This window comes from Xiphophorus maculatus, chromosome 2 (assembly GCF_002775205.1).
Source record: "Xiphophorus maculatus strain JP 163 A chromosome 2, X_maculatus-5.0-male, whole genome shotgun sequence".
Taxonomy (NCBI): Eukaryota; Metazoa; Chordata; class Actinopteri; order Cyprinodontiformes; family Poeciliidae; genus Xiphophorus; species Xiphophorus maculatus.
In genome coordinates, this window is record NC_036444.1 from 13,993,479 (window position 1) to 14,016,677 (window position 23,199).

General features: G+C 39.5%; 1 protein-coding gene across 2 annotated transcripts; it reads right to left on the minus strand.

Annotated features, from left to right (window-relative positions):
- Positions 1-3,687: 3,687 nt before the first annotated feature.
- Positions 3,688-23,199, minus strand: LOC102233915 (ras association domain-containing protein 8-like). Of its 2 annotated transcripts, none has more exons than XM_005802249.2 (6): positions 22,808-23,199; positions 13,479-13,682; positions 9,213-10,012; positions 8,901-9,098; positions 7,485-7,629; positions 3,688-5,411 (listed from the first exon to the last, which is right to left on the minus strand). In XM_005802249.2, the coding sequence occupies exons 2-6, from the start codon at positions 13,579-13,581 to the stop codon at positions 5,290-5,292; spliced, it is 1,368 nt and encodes a 455-aa protein (XP_005802306.1). In that variant the 5' UTR covers positions 13,582-13,682; positions 22,808-23,199; the 3' UTR covers positions 3,688-5,289. The 2 variants fall into 2 exon arrangements, with proteins under 2 accessions (XP_005802306.1, XP_023205285.1); XM_023349517.1 differs by lacking the exon at positions 22,808-23,199 and adding an exon at positions 22,366-22,764.

The following is a 23,199-nucleotide window of genomic DNA, read 5'->3' on the forward strand; positions in this document are numbered from 1 at the left end:
TATGACATATCATGTCCTATTTTTTCTGAAAGTGGTGGGATTGGGCTTCCATACGGTTGTAATTTTGTGTGCCTTTTGCACTTCTGCTTGTTTCAAACAATCTGAATGACTATCGACAATGATTGACACTTCACGGCTGTGTGGTGATGCAGTTACTTTTTTTAAAAAATCCTCTTTGACAAAATATTTTGACAGGCAGTATTGGTGTCAAAAAATCTTAAGTCACCATCACGCTATGTCCCAACCAATGATACTCCTCATATGTGCATGGGTGCCTCTATAAAGTTTTGAAATGGGGTGGAAGAGTGGAGGGGGGTCTAATAATCTTGTGTTCACACACTAAAACCAAAAGAGAGGCTTCAGAACAGCACACAAATAAGGCTGTTTGGCTTGCAAATTTGTAGCCATTACCTTTGCCTCCCCAAGCCCCCCATGGTGGCACCCCTTGCAGATGTGGGAGCTGAAACTTACCTCGTCTTCTAAATAAAAAATAATCAGGCGAACTCTGGTTGTAAATATTAGCCTGAAATGTAAATGTGAGCTACAGGGATCTGGAGAAGATGCATAGTCCTCATTACCTCACTTTAATGTTGCATGGGGCTAGTTGAGAGGAAAATTAACTGGCTCATCCTGAAAATACCTGAGTGGGTCCCAACATGCACACCATAACAAAAGCTACAGATTACTTTTAATATTCAACTTTTGTTTTGGGAACAGGGCAGCAAGATGAGCCCGATTGAACCTCATCTTAAATGTTTCTTTTGAATGCCAGTGCTGTTGGAAAAAAAGTTCACAAATCTGTCAGAATAATTGAAACATGAGACTCTCAAGGGTATTCTTGACCAGAATATTGTAGTAACCTCCTGTACCTCCAGGAAACATTGTAGGATAGCACCTTATAGATCTTTGATATTGAATGTACCTGTATTTTCCCAATATTCCATGTAGGATGAGACGTTAAGTGCACTTTTTTCAGCTTTTAATCCCTTCAGTCACCTTATCATTCAGAAAGTCGATCACTGTAGTTCTTTGTTGTGTTTAGGCTTCTCTTTCAAAAAGATCCAGGTTAGTTTGTATTCATTTCATGCTGTAAAGTGCTGGCTGATTATTTTTCCCAGTTTTTATTTCAAGCTATTTCATGGGAAAATGAAATTTGGAAAACCTGCTCTACGCTTCAGGCAATCATGTGAATCTGGGAGAAAAACTGTGGTCATTGCCATGTTAAGAACTTTTTCAGCTCCTCTTTTCTATTTTTTACCAATTCCTGCAAGTGTAATATTGTTCTGTTTTTTTAAAAAAAGGTTTCACATGTGACTGAAGAGGCACAAACCTCATTGTGCTTCACAAACATTTCAATGCGTTTGTAGGTTTTTGCTTAGTTGTTTTTGCCTCAAAGCTCTTAACTTTACAAGTGGCATGTGTATTTGTTGTACATAGTCCTGCAATATACCATTAAGTATACATGTTTTGTCAATGTTGTACAAGTCTCTAGATTTCTTCTTCTTTTTTTAAAGATTTCCCTGAGCAACTGTTGCACTTTTCGTTGGCGCTTTACACGTATGCTGTTCTAAATTATTGCTGATGAGTTGTAAAATAAATATCAAAAATGAAACTTTACCAAGGTCATCTTTTTCTTGCCCTCAAACTCTTCATGGTCTTACAGGTAAAACGAGGTTATACCAATGAACACTGAGCAGTTTTATGTTCTCTGTCGTTAATCTGTCCAAAACCAAGGATAATAATGAAAGTTCAGCAGACAGACTGGGTTTGAACAATCACCTCCCCAGCAGAAGAATGTACAGTAAACCAAAGCTTTAAACAAAAATCTTGTGATGAAAGGCTGATGAAGGAAAAAACACAGTCAGTCTGTGCAGTCTGATGGAAAAACAGGAGGCCTCCTCCCAGCTTGTCAGAAACTTCAAGCATGATCAAGACCATTCTTTTGTTCTCTCCATTAATGGGCTCATAGTTATTCTTTTCAAAACATGTTGAGCGCTTACTTGAACCCATTTCTCATCTTATTTGGGACTTATTTTTCCCAAATAAGTCAGATATAATTAATACAGAACATTTTAAAATTTCAAGCTTATTGCCTAAGGCTTTTTTTTAAGTAAATCCATCATGATTGCCAAAAGTTTATTTTCATTCTCCACCCCACACTTCTCACTAAAATCCCACAAACATTGTCACATTGTTATAGTTTAACAGTTCAAATGATGCAAATAAGGAAACAGTCATTCATATCTTAGAATAGCTACTTGGCTTAGAATCAGTTCAGGTGAGAAAGTTTAATGATAACCTTAGAGTTGGTGCTGCTCAGTCCAGATGAATAACAGGAAAAACAGAAAGGACTCATCAGTTGTAACTCAGGCAAAACAAGCTGCTATTTACAACAAAACACTAATGTATGGTGCTGTTACCAATAGATGAGATTTCTGATTATTTCCATTGTTATATATTATACTTTTGAGCTTTTTATTTACTTGTATTACTATTAGATAAGTATGTCTCTTACAATTATCAAAACTTTAGACATTTATTCTGGATAGCCTCCTTTTGGTTCAAACTATTATTCCTGTGGAAATGTCTCCCTCTGCTGGTCTAAAGCTTGAACTGTTGCTCTGGTCGATCAGTGGATTAGTGAGAAGAAAAAAAGTAGATCCCCTCAGTTCTCAGGCGTTTGGTCTGGTGTCTACCAGTTTCTAAAATAATTCAAACAGACAATAGATTCCATACTGTTGTTCTTCTTTTTCTAAAATAATTAAATGAAAATAGGGAAAGTTATGCATGAAAATTGAAGTTCATGCATAACTTTGTAAAAAGCTCAAAGAACCACTTTTTACAGCAAAACATTGACGTACCTCAGTAGTGTGATAACCACACCCACTTCAGGTTTCTGACCAATCACACATTAGTTATTGAGGTAGAGCTAATTGTTTGTTCTTGTAGAGTGTTTTTATAGCATTTCAGTCTGAGGTCTAGACTTTAACCAGTGAAAATCATCATCCTGCCACCACCAAACCTGACAGTCTTTGTAAAGTAGACTGAAGTATGAAGTATTTGTGCTGATATGTTGCTTAGTTCCAGCCAAGATGGTTCTGTGTATCAGGGTAAAAACCTCTCCACTGTGGCCTGAACAACTTAAAGGACATTATTCAAAAAGTATTGAGGCTCATTCAGATGCAACTTTTCAAACTTCAGTCTGACTCTAATGTTCTTTTTAAGAAAGAATGAACTTTCTCCCTCAACTTCTTCAAACAAGTTGTCCTTTTTCAGTGTCTTTCCCAATGACAATGTAGCATACTATATAAGACTTATAAATCTTAAGATGTGTTTTTAGTTAATTTCTATGAGCATTATATTGTCTATCACCATATCACCTGATATGATAAATGGATTTCACTTGAGAATATTTTCCCCCTCTGTACAATGCTATACATTTGTTTGGAAAAGTCCCCATAACCTTTCCTAGATCCACTTGGTCAGAAGTAGATCCACTTCAGAAGAAGTTTGGTCACTATATCTGTCACTATAGTGCTACTTTCCTTCTTAAATTTGAAAAGAAAAAGTAGCTTTTCCCCTATTGGAATTCTAGTTTAATTAATGACTGTGTGGAGTCTGTGGTCAGATCATTGTTTCTTATGTCCTCAGTCATAGATAATTCCAGCAAACACCAGTCACACAGCATTATTTTATTCAGATGGTTTATTGAACCATGCAATCCATATCATATCTGCAATCTGTTACAGCCATACACAACTGGCCACAATCTGCAGTAGATTAAGGCAAGAAAAACGAAACAAAAGTTATTTAAAGTTGACATCTTATTAGAGCTCAAGAAGATATGAAGTTGTAAACAGTGACCACAACAATGTGAAAGTTCTGATCCAAATTACAGTACACGTGTTGCAAGTAAAAAAACAAAACAAAGGAAAAACGATTAGAAACGTAACTGTTGCATGTAGTATTACGGTAACAATACAGTGACAAAGTACAGATCTTTCTGGTTTAGTTTGACATTCCTACAAAACACTACAAAACACTGAAAGAAAGGTTGTAGCTTCTTTTGCTCACATTGCATACCAGCACTGAATTCTACAGTTGTCTTGATCTCAACTAATGATTTTTCCAACAACGCCCTCCATAACACCTCCTCTATGCTGTATCTGGAAAACACCATTAACAATATGAGGATAAGGCACTTTGATGTGTTTAGCAGCTTAACTACAACCTAAGTGAAGCTTCATAACTTGGCTTTTCTGCACTCACACATAGGCAAATTTCTTGAATTGCTGTCATATATGCAGACAAACATTCATTTTTCATGATTTAACAAGTGCTTCAAACCTTCAAAATTCCACACTACGTGTGCGCGCATGCAGACAAATGCACACAAGCCATTTCAATTACATACTCACACTCTTACTTCATGTCGTAGCTGCAACTGTCCATTTTATGACTACCACTGCCAGGTCGACCAATTGGCTTTGAGAACTCTCTGCACATTCAAAGATGGCCGCCAGCACAATCATGCAACAAGCTCAATCTTTGGCCACACACAATCTATAAGATAAACAAGCATAAAATACATTCAGAATATATATATATATATATATATATATATATATATATATACGTTGTTGTCGTTGAACAACAAAAAAATACAGCTAAAAAGGAGAATTAACACTGGTTTAATATGCAGCCATTACTGCAGGAATGCACAACTTCAGAATAAAATGCACTCACTGAATAAAGCTAAAGAGTACAAACATCTACAGTAAGCCTTCATTTTGGTAAGTACACACAGGAACATTCAGTAACAAAAATATGAACCATTTGTGCATAGTTTTAACTTGAACCAACAGAGCACAGGGAGGGATTGTTCACAGCTCTACTACAAACAAGTGGATCCTTCACTTCAAGAAGAACCCGACATTTTGCTGGAGAGAGAAACGTACATATACAAAGATTCTCATGGTCGCTTTCTAAAAGGCAAAAAGATGAATATAAATCATTCAGCAGGTAGTAAAGTGAAAGTACAATAAGTGGATATGCTGATGGAGAAGGTCCACAACAGCCAGATGTTTCAGAGAGAAATGGAAAACATGGATGCACCAGTCAATAGGGTGCAGTGGTTTTTTTCCTGACCATACCTGCCAATTGGTGTTTTCTTCCACTAAGCGCTCGATTATTTTCATTCAGAGATTGTATGTTTACCATATCTTTACACTTCACACTATAGGATTAAAAACAAAGAATGCATAGTCTTGAGAGATGTCCTGCTTAGGGTCAGACGTAGATCCCCTCTGGGTTCAGGCCAGAGCTAAGAGGGTTGGCGAGGATGCGGAGGTGGCTGGACAAAGGCTGGGTGGACACAGGACGCTTCAGCGAGCCAGTCAGCACCGCCAAATCTGACCAGGAAACAAGCAACAGAGAAAATAAGACTGCACTTCAGCTTTTAATTGAGCAGCGTTTTCTTATTCAGCATTGAGATGGTTCACGTCAAAATTTAGCAAACTTTCACACTAAGACACAAGGAAATGCATTAGAGAACTCATAAAAGTGACAAATATTCCACTTGACAATCATAAGGTTGACAATTTGACTAGTTTGTTTTTTAACCGCCTATTATTTCTAATACAGTTTCCTTTAAAATACATATAAAAGACAGTAATTTCTGTCAATGCCTTATAAATTTGTCAGAAATTTTGAAGAAAGAAAATTTAAAACAAACATGATGTTATGCACTCCTTCTTTGGAGCCACCAGGGGGCAAGGCTGAGCTTTGCAAAAGGAGTGGAGTCAATTTTATGCCACAAAGAAAATTCATCATGCTCACTCTTCTATGCAAGGTTATTAGAGGATAATCAAGCACTTATTAATTTACATAATGGAAACCATAACAGTGGGCGTGTCATGTAGAATCCCACAGCAATAGTTTTACAGAAGTAGCAGAAAAACTAGAAGGAAAAATCATCCCGGTCCAGATTATTTTAACAGTTTAGATTTAAAGGCATCCAAAAAAGTAATGGGTAATATATTTGTAAATCTATAAACCTATTTACATTTTTGCCCATTTAAAAAAACAGTGCATTATATTCAATATAATGAATTCACCTCAAAAAATGTACACAATAAAAGTGCTATCTTCATAATTGCCTTTAACATGTCTGTGTATAAGTTAAGCGCATGTAAGGAACACAGTAATGATCCAAGGTGTGCTTAGAAATAAAAAGCTTAACTCAGTGCATTTGTATATACAGTACTGAGACCTTATTGCTCACAAAACCCAGCCGAGGATTTAATGAGGCATCAAGCCTTGTTTATGGTCCAGGTATCCACCACAGCACCACTCACTTTCCTCTTATATTGGTCAAGCCCGATCATATGTAGACAGTTTACTGTTAACTGGTGAGTAGATAATTAATATATAGTTTTCCTCATTTTAAAGATTTGTTTGACATTAGTGGCCTTTATTGACCGGTACAATACAGGAAATGGTCAGAGGGAAGGGATGAGAAGATTTGCAGCAAAGGTCTCAAGGTAGGCGATCAATCCCAGGATGGTCACATTAACGACTATAACATCTACTTCTTTATATTTAATTTCAGCTGTGATTTTATTCAGCCTTTCTGATCTATAAAAATAAACAAAAATGAGCTTATAACAGAATGAGAATAACATGACTGGTTCAATTCACAGACTCTTTTTCTCAGCTCAGATGGAAGCAGCAGAAACTGTTGAGTTAGCTCAGAAAGTTTTATGCAGAATGTGTATAATTAGTACATTAGTCAATCTGGCCTGTGTGGAACATGCAACATTAGGTTTAACAAACCAGCAGGGGGCCCTAAAAAAACCTCAACATCTGTTTCTACCAGGGCCGATCTTCCTCCTTGCACAAACCTTTTAAAAGCACATTTTAGATTTCTTTTCTGCCAAGAAAGTGTGTTTTTCTTCAGCTCAGACATAAAAGAAAAAGTTTCACAAATTACAGAGTCATTGTATGATTTTTAAGAACAAACCTTCGCTTCCCTCTCATGGTGCATCGCTCTCCTGAGGAGCATCTGCTCTCTGCTGGTAATTTACAAGACGGCAGAGCTGCTGCAGCCTTTCAGAACCACCACTTACACAGCAACAAAGAGCCGTACTGCATGTACTTTTCTTTACAGCTATTTTCTCCTTTCACATACTGACGCACAGAGATGCAAGACAGAACTGAGTCATTTTCTCTCAGCAGGTTGTCAAGAACTGCGGCCACAGAACAAAGTGCACCTTGACGGACGAAATGATTTTCCAACACTCCCACTGAACTTTGTCGTCTTTTTTACATGCAACACACATGATGTCTTTTTAAATCAAAGTGCACCGTTATTCTAAAACGAACTGCATCAGGTCAGATCACACTGCACTGTCAGTTCATGTCATTGAACAGTTCATAGTTTCCTGGAAAAGGTTTTAAGTAACACTGAAGACACGTTTCATTACCTGAACCAGAGCTGCTGTTTGCACAGTCCTCCTCCGTTGGTTCAGCGGGCAGCACTGTGACCTTGGTTCCAGTCTGCTGGATGAACTGCTGCAGGTTCACCTGCCGCAGCTCCTTGGTCAGCTGCTCCAGCTCCTGCTGCATGTCCTGAAACAGCAGCAAGGAAAATGACAACTCACACTGCAGAGAACCAAAGACAATTTCAATCTGAGACTTCAACCCATAACTACAAGCTCAATATCCGTGTTACTGATTTTGAATGATTTTCGCAGAATGTTTATAGCGCATTTATTGTGCAATAGTGGAATTTAATTACCAAAAGCATATTTTATTAGCTCAAGTACCAGAGATTTCAATTCTCTTTAAGCTGATTGCATCAAGTTGTTGGTTTTCCAGCAATCCCTCCTTCAAAGCAAGCAAGTTTCAACAGAACCCGGCTCAGTGTGAGCCATCAGGGGTTAGAGTGGTCAGAGCACAGAAACAAAACACAGCAGCAGTGGTGCAGAGGTTTTTTCTAGCTTGAAGAAAATTTTTGGAGCGTCAACTTAGCAACTTGGGTAAATAAAAAAAACAAAAAGAAAACTTTGTGTTTATCTTTGTGTTTTTTTGGCTCTGGCCATTTAAGTTTTCTACATACAGCTGCCAAAATTGAAATCTGTTTAAGCCCAATCTGTCTAAACGTCCATTTTCCAAGATGAAACTAATTAAACTGAAAATAAATAAAAACATCTATGAAAGCAGCAAAAGGGTGCACAAATTTAAAATGCTGCAAGATGGCACTCAAGAAAAACTTTTTGAAGGCTTCAAGAACTTGAAATGAGATAAATAAATTAAAGATTATTTACAACCCTTAAATAAGGAGCAGACAACTAGAATATTCTGTAGCCATTTGGAGTGACAACCTTCCAACAGGCGTCTCATTGTGGTCCTGTTTATCGAAGTCCTGAGTGATTTCACAGCTGGGACTGTCTCACCTCATCTCTCTCTTCTTGGAGTCCAGCTCTGATAATGAAAGCAATAAAACCAGTAACTTGATTTCTCTTCTCTGTTGAGCTGTTATTTCTGTCGGACCTTTCCGGAATGATTCTGCTGCTCTAAAGCTGCTCTCAAGTTTTTATATTCTTGAGCTCTCGCAGTGTGACTTACTGGAGACCTGCAAGATTTCTGGACTATTGCAGCATGTGTTGCACTGAAGGGGGCTAAATGCTAATTTTAAATGTAGAAATGTGTTAATTAATTAGGTTTTATGCTTTTAGTTTTCACTGGTAAAGATGCATTTCATGTTATGAAGCAAAGGAATGATTAATAGAGAGAGAGAGGGACAAAAGGATGGATGATATAAGTGAACATTTAGCAGCATTTAAAAAAAAAGAAGAAAAAAACACTAACTATCTGGTTACTGAATTAGAAAAACTCACCTGTAGTTTCTTACTGCTTTGTCCAAGTGATCTGTCCACAGCCCTGCAGCTGCTCTCCAGCTGGATGGCCTGTCTCTCTTGGGCCTTCAACTCTGCCTTGACCCGGAGGACCTGAGCTCGCGCCTCAGCTTCACTGACCCATTGGGTCTCCTGGCGCTCTCTCTGCAGCTTCTCCTCCTCAAGGCCTGCTTCTACCCCCTGACAAGCAAAAGACACGGCAATGCAGAAAATAAAACCAAACCCACATCTACTCTTAGACCACAATCTATTTTCTTCGAATTTACAGAGAAAATCTCTCAATAGATAACATACCTTTAACATTGTGAGCTTTTCTTTAATTTCCATCTCGCAGCCCTGCAGTCGTCCACGCAGCTCCTGCAGTCTTTCCTCCAGCTGCCTCTCGCTCTCTATCTCAATCTGCAGCTCAGTGGCCCAAAACTCTTCCTCTTCCATTTCCACCTCATTCTTCCTAAGGTGCTTCTCAAGCCTCAGGATCTCCTCCAACAGCCCTCCACCTCTACCCAGATCTGCAGCGCACCCAGCCCCTCGCCCCCCTCGGCCCTCAGACCAGTCCTGGAGCTCGGCCTCGTACGCCTCCAGCTTCTTCTCCAGCACGGTCAGAGTCTCTCTTTGCAGACTGACCAGTCTGACCAAATCTTCCATGCGACAGGTCCACAGGCCTGGGGGAGCCGTGCCAAAGGCCGGCCCTGCATGGTGGTGAATGCCCCCGTTTCCCAGAAGGAGCCTCCGCTTCCCCTCGGCATCCCCGATCCGGCCTCCGCTCAGGATCTCCCTCAGGCTCCGAGGCGCACCGGTGAAGGTCAGAGACTTCCGGCGCGGTTCACGGCGGTGAAGAGAGCCATCGTTGGGGTGACGGAGCTTTGCAAGAGGAGGTAGGCTCTGACGATGGAGGCCGCGTTCAGGACCCCTAAGTGGGGGGCCTTCTGACGGGGGGCGTTCGGTGAGCGAGGGGCCCGTGCGATGAAGTATTAGCTGAACGTCACCAGCGTACTGACCCCAGGTGTTCAGAGAGGCCACTGGGCTCTCATGAGGGGCTAAGTGGCGCTCTGTGTCCCGCCATTTCTCAACTAAAGTGTACCTCCCAGTGCGACCTGAAAACAAGAAGCACATTAAAATAATGCATTGTTAGAGATGACATCACAATGCATTGAACACAAAGCTGAACAGGAATGATAAAAACTGTCTTGATGAAAATGGAGAGAATAACTTCAAAACAAACATATTAAAGAAGAAGGATTTTCACTCAGAAACAAACTGCTTTTTAGAAGCACTTCTGTTGCAAAAAAGCTGAGATTTAAATTCTCACCCAGTATTTTTTGTGCTTGTGTCTCTTAAACAAAATTAGCAAAAAATTAAAACCACATTTAAAGAAACCAGAGGCAAAAAGCAGAACTTGGGGAGTTTTATGTGTCCAACATAACTGAGAAGTTTCTCCCCCCTCCACTCCTCTCAAGTAAACATACATGAACAGAAAAAATACAATAAAAAATAGGAGGGGTGGTGTACACTGAGCATGTAACATAACTGAGAATTAGAAGGAAAATGATTTATTGTCTTCAAAAATATTTCACAAGATGTTTTATTTTAAATCCCATCACACATACAGCTGCTGTGTGAAGACTTCAGAGAGTTGATAGAAAACAAACAGAATCATAATGACCAGAGAATACAGCCATCATGTCAGGGATAAAGTCATAGAGAAGTTTAAAGCAGAGTTAAGTTTTGAAACAATATTCTAAACCTAAAAATCGTACACAGCTTTGCTCAACCATTCATTTGTAAGTAGAGAAAATACAGCACAACATCAATCCTAATAATACATGGGTGTTCTAAGCCAACAGACTGGATAAGGAGAGCAACAGTCAGAAGAACTTCTAGATATATTGCTTGACATATGCATTGTTGCTTTACTTGGCATATTTTTTTTTATTTACATATTATTGGATGCCTGCGGTTTGGTGTAGTGCACAGTTCTTGCGTTGTCCTACAAAACGTGAGTATTGTTCAGGTATAGCAGACGTCTATTGACGGCCCTGACTGAAACCCCACGGCACGCCACTGAGAAGAAGTCATAGATCCACTGCATGGATCCACATGTCAGGTGGAAGAATCGGTTGAAAGGAGCCCCGTCCCAATACTTGCACTACATCCTACACCTCTCTATGAAGTGCGTATTCAGTCGACGTGTACATAAGGTTGAAAATGTGCAAAAATAGGAGAATTGGGGCTGTACGGGTTACGTCAACGACCTGCACCTCTGCATCGTAATGGCGAGATCCAAAATGGCAGAACTGGTCGCTGTTTTGACATTTGTGGTGCTAAAAGTGATAGTACAACTACAACCGTACAATTTTAAATCTACAGTATCAGGGATTTTTGCTTTGTTGTTGCAGGAGATATTTGATACATACTCACTGTATGTTGAGTAATAAAACACTCTCATAAAACACGCCAGAGTAACAATTGAATGCTCAATATCACAGCACACTAATGTGTTAAAACACATTAATCTGATTTAGGATCTAATTCAAATAAAATCTGCAATAAAGTTGATTTTTACAAACCCTCATCCAATCTGAAATAAAGCTTTGCAAATTTTACTTGTAAATTTTATTTTGAAAGCGATGCATCAACTTCTTTGCTCTAAGTGAAGAATACATGACATATGTTGAAGTTTGTGGTTTAATGGGGTACGAATACTTTTTAAAAGTGTTGCATTCAATGGAAAATTAAACAAATATAAATCTGTAGAGTAAAAGGTTTTCTGCAGTTTCAGCACTTCAACAGCTTTTCCCATTTGGGTCATTGATTATAACATAGATTTCTTTCACATTTGACAATAAAAGCCTACAAAAGTGCATACACAGAAACGCTCAATAAACGTCAAAGTGCAAAATCATTATTTGCGTTTGATCCGTTAGAGTGGTGTATGTGTGGGGAACATTGAAAGGCAGAGCAGGGGGCTCAGAGAGAAGTGCTGCTTTCATAGTTTGGCAGGATACGAAGGGGATGAGTCAGACTTTCCTTCGTCCTCCTGCGCTTAGTGGGAAGTGATGTCAATACATTCTGCTCAAGTGCCCCCATTTTTGCAGCAGCCATGTGGAAAAGCGGGGTGCGTAAAGCCAAGAAAGCTCCAATATAGCCCCTGATTATGGCCCACCATTTCCCAGCAGGAGCCTAAAATGAAGGCTTGAGAGATGACAGTTGCTTACGTCATCAGGACCTCTTTCTCTGTCTAAAAGCGACAGTTTGGCATTTTAGAGAAACTTACTATGATTATTGGAGAATATTTATCAATGCAAAGAAGCACAATCGCACACGAGTTGTGTGAGTGTGCACAACTCACACACTCGACTGTCAGGGCCAAGGTTTTTCTGAACTTGATAGCTTTTCTTAAACAATAATGCAGATTGATTAAATTTGTGGGTCAAAAAGATCAGCACAATGTATTTGTAAGCTGACGAATAACATGGCTGAAAGTGTCCTTTTAACGCAATTATCTCAAGATAATGTATCATTTGTCACATTTTCTCAAACCAAAGGTTTTAATCTTGAAATATAAATTTATTATTATTTTTAAATATTCTTCTACTTATTATTATTTTGTGCAATAACTCAAAATTATGTTGAAATTCAAAAAGAAAAATTCTTCCTCATCAGAAATCAGTTCACTTTTTGGTGATTTCAGATTCAATAAAATGTCACATTATTCAACAAACAAGCAGATTGGCATTACACTTGAAATCTTAATTTTCAACCACTACACAAATATTTACTCATTTCATATTTGACCCTAAATGCACCACCAGTAACTGCATGTTGCTGAATCTTTACTGACTTAAATAACAGATCCTAACGCTAATCTCGTAAACTTCAGACCAAATGTGCAACAAAGGTGTAGTGGTGATTAGAAAGAGTTTGAAAATGTAACTATAACCAAAATTATGCTTGTAATATGAAGCAAAATAAGACTTTAAAGGTCTGAAAACATGTTTGAGAATTAAGCTGCAAGTCATGGTATAGATGCTGCTAATAAAAAGGCTATATTAGCTGTTGCTATCTCTTGGTCCTCTGTGTTTTGTGACCTGCTCTGCACACTGTACTGAAAAACACCCTACAGGCCAAAAGATTAGAGCTGCGGGGTTCCAACATGAATGATTCCCATTTCAGGAATCGTAACATGATTAACAAATTGAGCTGGATCGAGTCAAGTCCTTGACAATCCCAATGCCGATGGGGACAGTGTATAGAAATGTGTAATGGAATCGAAATTTCTCCACTGTCCCACAACTGGGAAATGTAAAACTTCTCCACTGATTTTATTTGACTACTTATTTTATAAATTATTCTAACTAAAGCACACACCAGATCTTTCATAAGACCTCGTAAAATTCTGAAAGTCAACAAAATAAAAAAACCTCTAAGTAACTATGGTACGTAAATAGGCATGGGAGGGGGTGGGGTGGGGGGGTGGGCGAGGAGAAACCAAACCTCCTTCTAAGGCTAAGGGACAGATTATACCCCTGGTGAGCTTTTTGTAAAAACAGGAATATTTACCTATAGCCTGGGCCAGAGCAATCACCACTTCCTGGCAGGTGGTTGCTTCTGTGACACCGCACACAACCCTCTGGACGCCATCCACCCAGACCTTCAGCTCCATTTTGGGCTCAGAAGTGAGCGGGGCCGTTATGGTGTGTGGCCCCCAACATTATTCAAGGCTGGAATGATGGCAGTTCGCAGGAAATCCCTCTTTCTAATGTACTGTGTAGGAAACAAAGGGGAAAACAGGAAGCGGTTAGTCACGATGCAGTCGTACGGCCAAAGTTACAGAGCTTGTGACTGAGCCACCCGTTTGTAGTATAGCAGCAAAAGTTTTACATCCACAAAGAACACAACAGGAGAAAATTATAACATGTAAGAGTGTCCAAGCGGAGAATGGACTCCAGGCATGCCTGGCCACCTGGCCTTAACAGTGTTGTTTTGTTCCTCTCTATGAATAGGTACATGACTGTTGGGGGTGCAGGAAGAATCTGCCAGCAGACATTCCCAAGGCCAGTTCCTGCTTTTGTACTGGGTATTAGATTGAGGCAGGGATGACAGAAACATTATTTCAGAAAGGACAAGATGTGACAGGGATTAAAATATGGGAAGGGTCTAAAAAGAAAATCATGACCAAAATTTAAAAAAAAGAATATTTTAACATAATCATTGCTTTTTAAATTGTTCTTCATGGATTCACAAAGCAGGTATCAAGATGTGGATAATTACTGACAGGAATTCTTCGACATGCTCTTCAAGGACAGTAAGTCGGGTCAGAATGAACGGCCCATCTGTATCCCTTTCTATGAATCTAACCTACACAGCTGTGTGAAAAGGACCCTTTGTCCACCAGCCCTCCCAATTACACCTCCCCCAGCTCAGGTATTCCTTGTCCACATTCACAAAGTCATTCACTCCAGTCAGTCTGTCCTTACCCCAGCCAACTGCTTTTTTGCAAGTATTCCAAACCCCATGCAGCCCTTCAGGGCAGCAGAGAAGGACAAACAACTGGAGTTGGACTAATTAGCTGAAGGCTACTTTTTGAGAAACATTGAAAATGCATCTAAAAAAAAAGTCTCCAGGAATGAAAACTGCTTGCCTGATTGTTTGAAAAATAAAAATAAAAATGTGTTTCTGTTCAGAGAATCTCATTTTTGTACAAAAACATCAAAACTCTGCTTCGTATTTGCAGGTCCTAGAGTGTCGCCTGCACGCTCTATTCTTGGCACACACACACACAGCTGGTCAGAAAGGGCTTTTGTCCTTCTTTTCAGACGGCCCTTAAATGGCACTGAAGCACTGAAGGATGAGAAGGAGCTGGAAAACACTCGCAGTCAAGCAAACAGGGAAATCTTTATGTTCTATGAATCAAACCTTTTTTCCCCCCCTTTTTTAAAAGCAATTTCAAAATCAGTAATAGTACTGGACCTGAAGTAAAGAGGGCACTACAGCTCAGCTGATGGGGAGGGTATGGAAATACTAAAAGTGAAAAAACACAACTGCTTGAGGTTTTTAAAAATAATATATCGGGATTTTAGGTGATACACCAACATAATTAGTACCTCTGAATAACTTGCCTTTGCTTCCACAGATTCTCAGTTGAATTTAGGTCTGGACTTTGACTAGGCCATCCTAATGCATGTATATTTTTTGCAATCTTAACCATTTCATTTTAGGTGTGAGTGTATCTCACTACATCCATTGTTCCCATAAGCTCTGACTGGTTTTCTTGCCCCTCTGGAGGAAAAGAATTCCCACAGCATGATGCTGTCATCTCATGTTTCAAGAGTGAGTTCTGTTGGTGCATTTAGGGTGATGTGCAGACTTAATTTTCTGTCACAAATAGGTCCAAAAGTTCTGTTTTGGTGTCATCTAACCAGATCACCGTCCTCTGCATGTTTGCTGTTACTTCCATATGGTTCAACTGGGACTTCCTGTGGATTTTTTTTTTTTTTACAAAAATAACTGATTCTACCCATTGAGAGGCCAGATTTTTGGAGTATATGACTAACAGTTTACCTCTCAAAGGAATCTCCCTCCTCCTGTGGATCTCTACAGCTTCTTCAAACCATATTGGCTGCTTCTCAGTTTTTCTTGCCCAATCTGTCAGTTCAGGTGGACAGTCATGGCTTGTGGGTTTGCATTTGTCATAGTTTTTCCATTTTAAGATGACAGATTGCACAGTTCTCACTCAGTCAGATGTCCAAATCTTAAAATATTGTTTTATAACCTAATCCTGCCCTAACCTTCTCAACAACTTTCAGACCCATCTGATCTATTTCTTGGTCTCCATGATGCTGTTAGTTGACTAATGTTTTCTGACAAATATCTAAGGCATTCGTAGTAGAACTGGATTTAATCTAATGATAAAATTACACACAGATGGACTTTATTCTGAAATCCAGTTCTGAAGGAACAGGTATTTATTTAGAGATATCAGAGTGAAGAGGACTGAAAGATCTGTGTAACACTTTCAACTTTATTTTGTAATTCTTGAAATAGCTACGTATCATTGTTCTTACACTTCACAATCGTTCTGCTACTCTGGGTTGACTTATCATAAAATATACACTGATATTCGTGGCTGCAACATGACAAAATGTTGCAATCATTTCCAAAGAGACACTACATTTTGAGTTACATAAATTAAAAAGCTGCAGCTCAGACTCAGAGCTCCCTTCATTCATGTTGTATTTCTTGACATTAGCACAGAGAACCCAACTAATGATACGAGCACAGCGGTGCAGGGCACAGTGCCATCCTGGGCTCTGCAAGCTCTATTCTGTTGGCCCGTCAGAGCCGGAGCCTGGGGGGATGCCCGCCTCCTGATTTGTGCAGTCTGCATTTTGCCAGAAAAGCATTCCACGAGGCAGATGAGCTCTTGGATTTCTATTACAGCCCAGCTGAGATGATAAACTTCTGCAAAACCTCAAATCCAGATGATTTGAGTGTCTGTTCTCATTTGTTACAGTCCAGTGTTGAGTAATAATGTTTGGACCTGCATTCTTCACTAAGAAGAAAAGTGTGTGAGCAGCACCAAGCAGCCTGCTTCCCCGGCTGCTGATGACAACTTTCCAGGCCTACAGGAGCATACCAAGCTGGCAGAGAAAAGGCTTCAGCTGGCTGCTGGTGTAAACATTCTACCATATGCTCCCGTGGGTGCATCAATGCAACTAATATACCTTCAGTTACACACACAAAAAGGGAAAAAGTCTAGTTACTTAGCGCTACAATGCATTTGCTGAATTTACAAGCAGTCTAGCGTCACAGCTTGCCTGCATTGTGCAGGTTAGGACTTTGCTCTGGTTCTTACACAAAACATCTCGGTCCTTTTTACACCTTTTTCTTGCACAAACACAAAACTTTACTATGTATTTATGGCAGATATTGTACAGTGGTCAGGCTTTAAATATTGAATCTACAAATACCATAGAGTGGATACATAGATGGGTGGATGGTTAGACATACAGATAAATGGAGGTATAGATGGATAACAAGATGGATGAAGAGACGGCTGATTGGGTCAAGGGAATAATGGACATCAACAAATGAATGGAGGGACTAATGGAAAGAGGGAAGGACAGATGGATGGGTATACAGAGTTACAAATAAATGGAAGGGTGGCTCTTTTAGTGGAATAAACTCTAGAAATACAAATATTCTGATTCTGAACCAGAAAACACCACAGATTTCCGAAATGTGTTTGTATCCTGTTTGCCGAGAGTCGGTGTGTTGGACGAAAACAAAACGAGCACTCACTCATTACATCGAATAAAAAAGCCTTGAGCAAAACGATCTCACAGGAAACCACCAGCCTTCTAACACTTGCTGCCTCACAAATACATTCTGTTCCACTTCCTGTCCACATTCACTGACCATTGTTCACCCAAAACAGAGGACAATACAGCCGTACAACTCAGTGTTGAAAATTCTTCCCTGTAATTAACATGAACACCAAGTAGTACAGTCAGACTAATTCAGAACAAAAGGTTCATGATTCCTAAAAGTCCCCAACATTGCTGTTAATTAGAGACAGAAGGATATTTCTCACAGACTTGAGCAACATCACAATAATGCCTGAACCCCTCCTCTCTGTTGGTTACCAAACTTTAAGTCAAACTGTGCACCGAGTACAGCAACATGTAATTACAAGCAATTTTTACTGGGCTGTAATTGGCAGCAGCTCTGTTGTGAAATGAATCTCTGCGAGCAATCAGAGCCAGACGGCGGTTTTATTGTTTAGGCACTGGTGGCAGAAAGCTCTTCCGCTCTTCCAAATATCCAACATGTGCTGAGACTACACAAATATGTCTAATTTATGGGATTAAAATCTCAGACCAAATATTGTATAGTGTCCTGCAAAAGTTTTCACACTCCTTGAGCTTTTTCTAGGGGTTTTCATGAGTACTACACCACAGCCACAGACTTTATTGAGCCATCACTGTCTGACTAAGTCACCTGGATTTAAGAAATCAAATTGTTCATAGCCTTTTATTGGTTAATTATTGATTGATCATTATATTTCAGCTGGCAGCAAGTTGCTTAAACCAAACTGATGCAGGGATTAGCATCTGAATTCTTAAACAACTACGTCAAAGAAAAGATGTTGATCTGTTTCAGAAGGATTAAATTATAGGCATGGATCAAACAAAGATAACAATTAAGGAGATTGCTCAAGCTGCTAAAAATAGGTTAAGAACTGTTCAACCCATCATAAAAAAGTTGTGAAATTATTAGGGAGCTAACATCTTTGCAGAAGAAATGTGGTTGGGGAAAAAAAAAATACTTGGAACTCTAGTTATTGGCGATCACTTAAAAATTTGGTCACAAAAATGATAGCAGAACTCAGGGCTGTGTTGAAGAGTATTTCACTGTGAGGGAACCTGAAAGGATAGCCACTAAACTGCTGCATTGCCTTTAGAAAACCACTGATCAGTGAGGATATTGTGGGATAAAGAGGGTTCAGTTTGGCAAATAGCTTAAAGATTGGACTATGAAGCAACGAATGAAGATCATTTGGTCTCATGAGTCCAGATTTACCTTCCTCCACAGAGATTGGCATTTCAGAATAAGAAGAGAGGTGCATAAAATTATGCACAGGCCAACCATACAAGCCGTTGGGGGCACTAGTGTGAATTGGTGAGGAGAATGAGGTCAGCTGAATATACTAACCAGGTTATTCCATCAGTGTATTTCTTTTTCCATGATGATGCATTGTGCAAGAGGAACATGAGTTATCATTTTCACACAATGATTGGGCACCACAATGTCCACAGCTTAAACCAACAGAGACATTTGGAGGTGTGCTAGAAATGAAATTGTGTGTTACCAACTCTTCCATCACACTAGAAAAAATAAACCCTGGATGGAAAAACATGTTACGACACTGGAGATTTTTATCGCAGTTATGCCACAGCAAAAGCCTGATGTACTAAAAGCTGAAGGCGGGCCAATGTATTATTAGAATACCTTACTCTTTTTTTTAAAGGGTAGCTTATTTTGAAGGTCTCGTGGAAGTAGTAGAGAAGATAGCTCAAATAACAAAAGTACAATTCCAAATAGTTGTTTTGGTTCACAAGCATCATCAATTAGGTTTTATCTTAATCATCGTGAATTATAATCCAAATAATTGTTTCCTTTATAATAATAAACAATACGGTAATGACCCTAGTTCAAACCTCTTTAATCTGGCACCCCCAAATAAAATCCAGTGCAACTAATTACATTCCAAAGTCACCAGATTCGTAAACAAAATCCACCTGTGTGTAATTAAACCACTGTTTAAACATCGTTGTTAAGTACGTTATAAAGACTTCACAGGTTTGCTAGAGAACATTAGCAAACAAACAGCATCACCACCAGAGAACACGGCAGACAGATCAGTGAGAATTTTAAATCAGAGTTGTGCTTTAAAAACAATATTCCAACCTTTGAACATCTAACAGTGTTGTTCCATCCATCATCTCACAACTGAAGAAGTTTGGCACAACTGAAAACCTCCCAAGACACGACTGTTCACCTGAGCGTACAGGCCAGGCAGGGAGAGGATTAACAAAGCTCAGATAGGATATTAAATATCAGAACAAATCTGGCCTTTATCAACAAAGTTATTGTTGAAAGAAAGCCATAAGATGTTCGGTGTACAGTCTGTGACATGTCATGCATGAGACACACCAAACATAAGGAGGAATGTACTCTGATTACAAGAGCCTCTACTTGCAAATTGATATGCAAGGCAAAAATATGAACACTGAACATCAAGCTGAATGTGCCATCCCTACAGTGAAACAAAGTGGTGGCAGCATCATCATGTGTGAAAGCTTTTCTTATGTAGCGACAGGGAACTTGGTCAGGGTTCATGAGAAGGTGGATTTACCTAAATATAACGTCAAGAAAACCTTTACATTAGAAAAACGTCTAGCGTCAATGCATATTTGCACGTAAGAATAGGCCAAACCTAAATCCAATCCGTCTCCAGTGACATTTTCCATGTTGATGTATTTTGAAAAGAAAAATGAGAAAAAATGTCATCACAGAGATATCAGAAAAGACTTGCAGTTGTAATTGCATAGAAAAGCAGGTGCTGCATGCATTATTGTGGATTTCTATTTTCCTTTGTACTGTGTTGATCAGGCACATAAAATAGATTAAATGTTTTGGTTGTGACAAAATGTGAGCCAAAAGAAAGAAGACTTTATCAAAACAGTCTGACACTCTGACATGGTGGAAGTTAAACATTAAGATTCTTCCAGTTGTGACTTCAGTTAAGACGTTTCTCTCTGCCAACTATGCCAGCTTAGTGTGTGTACAATGAAACAGACAGAGCATAGTAGAGACCAGAGGAAGGCCTTGATTCTGGAGGGTGGGAACTGATAACAAACAGATGATACATTCCTGCACTGACAGAAGGCAACCGGCCATGACAACAAGATAAGAATGTTATGGGTTCCTTTCTGCCAACAGATTCTTGATGTTCGGGAGCAATGACAGCAATCTGTCTCTACTTTCAAGCGCTTTATTTTGAATAATTGTGAAAGATTCCTTTCGTATTTACTTGCAGTGTTTATTTATGTTAGTTGCTAAACTAAAAGATGAAACACTGAATAAAACTTTTTCTAAATTATTCAGCAGAACTGACTTGCATGCAACATGTTTTTTTTCTGCCAAAAACTTCAAAAAGTGTTTCAACTGAGCAATCTGCAGCACCAAAGCTACACTGAAGAAAAAAAAACAAAAACTAAAGGGAATAAGTAATGCCCAGCACTAGCTTAGAACTATTTAGCTCTACTTTAAAGACTGGGGAGTTTTGGGATTAAACCCACATCCAGTCACGCTACACACAACACCCCACCACCCTGGAGCTGCAAACTCCTCTCTCTGTGTCCGCCTGGTTGATGTTAAACTAGTACGAGCTAAAGTACCCCCTCCTTCCCATTTTGGGAGGTTAGTCCTGGCAGGATCTCCAACATCTGGACGGCACGTTCAGCCAGCTATAATGCCGCCTTTGTTCCCCTGCCGTATTCACTGCTCACTAGGCAGCTTTGAGGGAGCAGCAGGGGCAGGCAGGAGGCTCATGCAGCGGGGCAGAGGAGCAGCAGCAACACAGCAGGGTTGCGGGAGGCATCTGGCCAATTTTTACAAGTTACTGAGGTTTGTAAAACATCATCTGGAGCCGACTTCTTTGCGCTGCGTATACAGAGCTAAATGGGCAGAGATGAGCAGCTGGGATGGATGCATTTATTTACCGTACTTTTTAGCGGCTGTCGCTAAAATAAGAAAAAAAAAAAACTTGAAATCTGATCTGACCACAGACTAATTTTGTTGCAGAGTATATATTTGTAGATTAGTAAGATAAACAAGACTTTGTATCGCCTTGTTGCTCAAAATGTGCTATATAAATAAAATTACCTTACCTACCTTACCTTACAACATGGAATGAACTACAGTACACTGAAAAACTATTCACACCCCTTAAGATAAAAAACAAACATAGAAATCTAAAGTGTGGTGTTCATTTGCATTCATCACCCTTTATTCTAACACCCCTAAATAGTGCAGCAAAAAAACCCCAAAACATTAGAATGTACATTTTGTTAAGGTACAAGAATCAACAAGAACAATGATCAATTTTGGCCAGAAGAAGATATTCTAACGAAGAGTAATTAAGAGTACCGTAAACTTGATTTGCATCATTCTATTTCTATGTTTGTATTAAAACATGTATGCACTCTTTAACAGTTCTGCAAATGGGTTATGTAGATTCATTTTTGCTAGTTGAGGAACTGTATTTTCTTTTTACTTGTTTCCTTATAACTCATAATGTAACACAATGCTTAAAACAATTGTATTTTCAGTTATTGATAAGGGATAAAGTTGTGAAGCAGTATAAAGCAGGACAAGGAGAGCATTAAGCAGACAGCAAGAAGGAAGCCATTGTTGAAATAACACAGCAAGAAGTCCTAGTTAAAGATGGGAAAGAGTAGGGGTAGCTCAGCTCAATAGTGAACTGAAAACAAACACCAAATCACCACAGTGACACATGTTGGTGGCAGCGTCATGCTGTGGTCCACTGAGGCTTTCCCTCAATGCTTTTGGGAAAACTGATTTATTTTTGATGGAAACTGTTAGAGGTTGGGACTGATGTTCACTTCTCAGCCACACAACAGACCTAACCAATAAAACGCATTGAATCATGGCATATTTAGGAATTAGGACGGTCCAGTCAAGTCCAGTTACAAAGGCACGCAAATAAAATTCATTTCCAAAATAAATAATAACAATAATAACTATAATTTTCCCCTGTAATTATGTACTACATTTGTATTGATCTAATATATGTTAAAATACATTGAAATTGTTGGTTCTAAAAAGGGACGTGAATACTTAAGCAAATAATCGTGTTTACCATACTAGCTCTTTGTCTGACTCCGTCACTTTCAAAGACGGAAAAGTTCACAACATTTCCAGATGGGCTGAAAGAACTGAGAACGAGCCGTAGGGGAAAAGAGAAAAATCTTTTTTAGGAGAATCTTCTGCAAAAACATTTGGCCTGTTGAGCAACAATCCAGGAGAACAAAACTCTGCATCCCATCAGATCACACATAAAGATCTTAAGTTGTACTAGAGCTGAACGCTAAACACAAGGACAGACAAAATGCAAGAGTATTGACTGTAGTTATGTGAAGGCTGGATGAGCCTCTAATGGCGTTAACGGGCTGTAGTTGGATCAGAGAGTAGCAGAAGTGTCCCACTATGGAAATGTTTCCGCTATTTTAGCCTTACAATACAACAAACTGGCTCAGCTGCGGTAACAGTCTGCAGCAATCAGCCCACACTAAATATCCTACCTTCAAGATACAAAGCAGATCCAGCTCAGTTCTCCCTCTCCGAGGGGAAGTTTGAGGAGAAAACACAGGTAAAAGAGCGGATTCCGCAAAATGTGTCTCGTTTCACCATTGCCCAATAAATCACTTCCAAGGAAATGCGACAAAATAGGAAGGAGAGAGGGGGGGGGGGAAATCACGTTTTACAAACAGAAGAAGGCCGTGGATGAATCCAGATGAAAACAGAGATCTGACGTTCCAGACCGCTGCCTGAAAGTTTGTGTTTGTCCTCTGCGGTCTTGGGGCTCAGCTGCGGAAAACGCTCCTCTCTCTCCTGCCTCTCCTCTCCCTGTTTCATTACTCCTGCTGGTAAAGAGCTACATCGCCTTGGAAGAACTGGGACACCGCAAGGCATT

What these genes read in the sequence shown, in the direction of transcription:
- LOC102233915 (XM_005802249.2), bottom strand. Translation starts at nt 13,581, where the DNA reads ATGGAGCTGAAGGTCTGGGTGGATGGCGTCCAGAGGGTTGTGTGCGGT. An exon ending in TGCTCTGGCCCAGGCTATAG is followed by an intron (nt 10,013 to 13,478) that starts GTAAATATTCCT and finishes TCTTGTTTTCAG; the next exon opens with GTCGCACTGGGAGGTACACT. An exon ending in AAAAGCTCACAATGTTAAAG is followed by an intron (nt 9,099 to 9,212) that starts GTATGTTATCTA and finishes TTTGCTTGTCAG; the next exon opens with GGGGTAGAAGCAGGCCTTGA.